Source organism: Zingiber officinale, chromosome 5B (assembly GCF_018446385.1).
Source record: "Zingiber officinale cultivar Zhangliang chromosome 5B, Zo_v1.1, whole genome shotgun sequence".
In the NCBI taxonomy this organism is placed as follows: Eukaryota; Viridiplantae; Streptophyta; class Magnoliopsida; order Zingiberales; family Zingiberaceae; genus Zingiber; species Zingiber officinale.
In genome coordinates, this window is record NC_055995.1 from 36,648,378 (window position 1) to 36,653,956 (window position 5,579).

The 5,579-nt window shown below is 38.6% G+C and overlaps 1 protein-coding gene across 1 annotated transcript; it reads left to right on the forward strand.

Annotated features, from left to right (window-relative positions):
• The first annotated feature begins 4,534 nt into the window (after positions 1–4,534).
• Positions 4,535–5,232, forward strand: LOC121987349. The gene is made up of 3 exons (XM_042541189.1): positions 4,535–4,693; positions 4,796–4,858; positions 4,941–5,232. Exons 1-3 carry the CDS (start codon positions 4,607–4,609, stop codon positions 5,100–5,102), a joined length of 312 nt encoding a protein of 103 aa, XP_042397123.1. The 5' UTR covers positions 4,535–4,606; the 3' UTR covers positions 5,103–5,232.
• The last annotated feature ends 347 nt before the right edge of the window (positions 5,233–5,579 follow it).

Genomic DNA, 5,579 nt, shown 5'->3' on the forward strand with positions numbered 1-5,579 from the left:
TTCTTTGTAAATTATTCACATGTTGAAAAATTAAAATTATAGAAAATTTCTTTTTATCAACCATGAAGGGATTTTAAAGGGAAATTTTATTTTTTAAAATTTCCGAAGACAAATAAGGAATTTTAAATTGTTGATTGAAATTGCCTTGTTTGCTCTTATTGATGTGGCTGGCCATGACATGGAGGTTAAGGAAATTTTGTTTAACTTTTTCTTAATTAATTCATGTCAAGGAAAGTTAAGGAAATTTTATTGTAATTAAATTTCCTTATTTACCAAAGCTAAGGAATATAAAAGAGGGGGTTGGGGTGCCTTCATGACACACAACTTTATTATTCTTCTCCCTCTTTTCTTCCTTGGTGTGGCCGGCCCCTTCAAGATCTCTCTTCTCCTTGTTGTGGCCGAATCTCTACTTCCTCTTGGAGATCAAGTGGTGTCCGGTTTTCTAGCTTGGAGAAGAAGGAGAGAAAGCTTTCATCCCTTGGAGCATTGGTGGTGGTTTCTCTTCTTCCTTGGAGGTGCACTTGGTTTGGCCGAATCTTGCAAGGAGGAGAAGAAGGTGCTTTGGTAGTTTCTCATCTCGGAAGATCGTTGCCCACACAACGTCCGAGGTTAGAAGAGGAATACGGTAGAAGACCTAGAGGTTTTTGCTTGCAAAAGAAAAGGTATACTAGTATTTTATTTTCGCATCATACTAGTTTCATCTTCATGTAAAAAAATACCAAATACAAGAGACATGCGATTCTAGTATTTCAAATTTATTTTCGATGTTTTGTTCTTTTTTTTTCTTTTCCTTGTGATTTGATTGTTCTTTTCGGTTGACCTAAAGTTATTTAAGGAAATTAAATATTAGTTTTCCTTAAAAGACTTTGCCTAGGCGGTAGTGGTTGTTCCCATATCCAAGAAGGCCATGTGCCTCGCCATGCAGTCCTGGAAGCCAATTTTGGAAATTAATATTTAATGGAATTAATAACCTAGGTGATTTGGATCGAACGTGTTAAGTTCCGCAGGAGATCCAAGTCTAAACCTAAAAGAACAAATAGATTAAACTTTGGATCAAACGTGTTAAGTTCCACAGGCGATCCAAGTTTAATTTAAAAGAACACATGGTAGCTAGGAAAAGGTTCAGACCTTTGTACAAAATTTTTGTACAGTGGAACCATTAGGTTTTCCGAGTAGCAACCAACAAGCGCCTCCTTCGACTAGACTTGAGGGGGAGGCATGTGATCCGGTGATAAGTATGGGGGACCCTCATCGGCGGAAGGTCAATGACACGCGGATGTCAAAGGTTAAGAGATTTAACCCTGAGACCTGACCGACCGGAAGAAGAGCTCCGACCGGCCGCCCGACCGACCGGAACGAGATGGCCGACCGGAATCCCCCATGGAATAAAAGACAACCCGACTAGGGGTCGGGTTTCCGATCCTCAGGTAAAATGGTTGCAGGGCCGATCGGGACGTCCGTTCGGCCGGGGCACAAGGCAACAAAGATAGGCAGGAGCAATCTCATCCAAGCATACGACTGAGGCAGAAGTGATATGCCCGCCGAGCGACATAACCGCTCGGCCCTAGAACAGACAGGAAGCGCAAGAGGACAAAGGAGACAGGGGATAACATCATCCTCAAGACGCCTGCCACTGACAGACAGCAAGGTTAGCGGTCGAGCCGTACACAGGATCATACGGTGGAAGTTCCCACCGTCACATCCGGGATATGCTTGGACGATTGCGGAATGGCGCTAGAGGTACTTTTCTGACAGGGGCTCGTTAAGGTATGTTTGGAGAAATGTGCACGCATAGAGATGCATGCCCGCTTCTCCCCGGGGTCCTATATAAGGACCCCCAGACGTCGACAAAGGTATGCGCAAATCTCTACTGTAGTCACAGTTACGCTGCCTCTTTCGTTGCCTGACTTGAGCGTCGGAGGGCCGTCGCCGGGAAACCCCTCCCGGCTCGGCTTCTTTGCAGGTTCGCCGGAGAGCTACACCACCAGTCGGAGACAGCGGAGCGTGCCACGTCCCCAGCGTCCGTCGACTCAACGCTCGGACAGGATCACATATCATTTTAAATGTTTATGGGTCTATAATCTTCTAATGCTACAAAATTACTTCCAATCTGAGAAGTTATAAATGAAGATGCCCATGCAAGATGATTAGCTATTGTCATACTAAGACCGCATTGATGACGCTTTAAATATTTTGTAACCATGAACTCGATATCTCCCCTTGCAATTATTGTCCATGTATAATTTTCTTCATCACAGATTGCCTTAACTTTATTCTTCTTGGTGCCCTTTATTTTGTATATGAAACCTTTGTTCATAGTATTTTAGCAAATGCGCCTTTAAAATGTTTTGCCTTGTGTATACCTACAATCAGAATTGATATATGTTTATTTAGTATGCTGCAATTGAGTTAAGTTAATATTATGAAAGTTAAAAATACGTTTCTTGACCAATACAAAATTCCTCAATAGAGTCATTTATTTCTTCCATCAACAATAGAATAAGTCTTGTGTTCATTTCATATGTATCTACAGCTAATAGCAACTACTCTTCAAGGTCGCTATATTCGTTAACGTTGATTGACTTATCTAATAAATAGTGCATATCATTTGCTAAGAATTCACCTCTAGTTTTGTGGTCAATACTATCATTTGCTAATAAATAGTATTGACCACAAAACTAAAGGAAGTTGAAGGTGTCATATTGTTAGTAATCATATTTATATTTGGAATAATGGATTTGTTTTAATTTTCTATTTCTGAATCTATAGATTGGATCATAACTGTGAACACCTCGTCGAAAATTTAAACTTTCCTCTATTGCTACAATCATAAATTAACCATATTGTGAACAAGAATTATATTAGGATTGTGAATATTTAAAAAATACAATAACTAGGTAAAAGAAGTCAATAGATCATTAAATATGTATCTTACTAAAACTGTACTATAAATCTTTTAGGATTTGTCCTTTTAGAAATAATTATATTTTAGATAAAAATAAAATTAGCATTTTGATTTAAGTAATTAAATAAAGACATCTAAAAATTGAAAATGCTAATTTTCCTACAATTGATAATACTAATCTATAAAAAGGGAAAAAAATAACTAAATGCAGCAGAAGAAAACATATATGTCTCAATCGATCATGGTGAAAAATTTCGTTCTTGATAGAATTTTAAATGTTGGTGCTTTGGACTTTTTCTTAAATGCTTGCAATTGTCGGAACAATGTTGAGAGTTTTGGAGCTACGGGAATAATGATTTACACCAAACTAAAACGCAAAACTTCAATTTTATGGATGTTTCGCCCTAAGTGCTGATAAAAAAAAGAACATACATGAGTTTCACTCAACAGTCGCAATTTATAAGATGGCTAAGAGGAAGGTTGTGTTTCGCCGATTAAGACTTCGATGGTCGGGAGAGGAGGGTCGTTTGTCTTCCTTAAGTTGTTGCACTGTGTTGCGGACCGTCAAAAATACGTTAATGTTAGAAATTACGTTTTGTTTAGGTTTAGATTTAGATTTGACAAAATAATTATACTATTATCGATCATCGGTGTTGGTTCAGATACTTATTGTGAAGAGAAATCGAACATGCTTCGAATTTTTTTTTGGTTCCGATGTACATAGGGATGACAATGGGTCGGGTTCGGGTCGGATTCTATATCCTCTATATCCATACCCATCGGGTATAGGATATCTAATCAGTATACCCGTACCCATTAAAGGACCGGATATATTCTATACGTGTAATTTTTCTTCTTTCTATCAAGTTATTATCATTCAACAAAAACATATTAAAATTAACATCCTATATATATATATATATATAATTAAAAAAATAGATTAAACATCTATATATAGATCTACTAATATCAACAAAATAGTAAGTTGATTTTAGAAAGAAAAAATTCTTTAATATATGTATATATATTATTTAATCGCGTATTCAGGTCAGATATCGAATATTGATAGTCTCTCATATCTTCCTTTATTCGAATCAAATATCAAATTTTTCGTCGAATTCGAATAAAATTATCATCCATAAATGTAGAGACAGGTACGTGAAAAAAAAAACATATAGGTTAAAATTGATATTCCATACCTGATTTGATATTTTTTTAAACAACGTACATGGAAATGCGTATTTGACAAAACTTAGCTGGGCGGTGCGATAAAAACGTGTTTTAAATTTAATATTTTTTATGGGAACGTAACTACGTGGCATTAATTATTAGCTTTGCCGAAAACAAAGTTGCACGTAACTACAACGCCGTGATATATGAATAATATAATGCGATAATGGAGAGGCGGCGCTGTACGCCATTGCGCGGCCAAAACGTGTCCCCCTAAATTTACCATCCACGATGCGACCGCCAGCGCCACCTTGGCGCCCATGATGCCACGTGTGCTGTAGACCACAACCATAGTGCATCTGGCCGCCCTGTTTTAGACCGGCGACACGCGTTGCACCTTCCTCGATTCCCTGATCCCCTATATAAACCCAGCGGGAAGCCTCCTTGCTAGCTAGCTATTCTCTTCTTGTTCTTGATTGCTGCGATCCTTCGTAACGCCGCTTAGACATAAATAGACATTCGATAAGAGAGATGCAGAGTACTGTTGCATTGGAGAGGAAGTCGTCCATCGAGCTCGAGCCTCGGACGCTCTCGTTCGGGGAGTTCCAGCTCGCCAGGGTACGTACCCAGTTAATCTACTACCTTTCTGTTCATATGCATATCCCTGAGCTTTTCCTGTCTTCTTTCTTAATGCTTATACAAAGAGATATGATGTCTCAGGATTCGGCGCTTTATATATTTAAGAATAATTCGTTGGAAGAGGCAATAAAGATCTTCACAGAGGTGACTATGCTTGCTGCATGATGATGTCTCCTGACCTGATTTTGGTAGATGATTGATCTGTTTAATCTTTGATATATATCAGGGTCTGCAATCAGTGCCGAAAGTTGGAGATGACGGCCGTCTCCATGGTATTGATGACGTCGATAGCGTTGAGGAGGAAAGCGAAGAAGATGATTATTGCTTTCGGCGTTGGATGGGCCATGGCCAGCTGCTTGGGAGAGAGATAGCTACTGCTCCCTTCTAATTGTGCACGCAATTTTCTCTTTTCTTTTTTTCATTTCTTTCTTTCTTTTTTATTTCTTCTTAGGGCTTTCATTTGTACGCTAATTAAATTTTGACCGAAATGATCAATCGAGAAGGATCTATTTAATCAACATCAATAGATCAAGCATGCTGCTAAAATGGATGAGTCATATATACAAATTAGTTAAGACAGAAGATCTATTAGACATGTGAGACGGGTGGCAAAAGGTGAAATTGTTCACCCCAGCACCTCTGCCGCATTCGATCTCATATCATCAAGAAGAAGATAAATCACGATAGTCTAGAGGATAAGTGGTGATGGGGGTGAGTTGCATAGGATCCGGAGATTTACGCTCTGACAGTCCTACGGTTCGATCTCATAACTTTATGTGACAAATATATCACTATTTATCATCTCGGATAATCCGTGAGACTCATTAGACATGTGAGACATGTTATTCTAGTTGATGGGTACTTG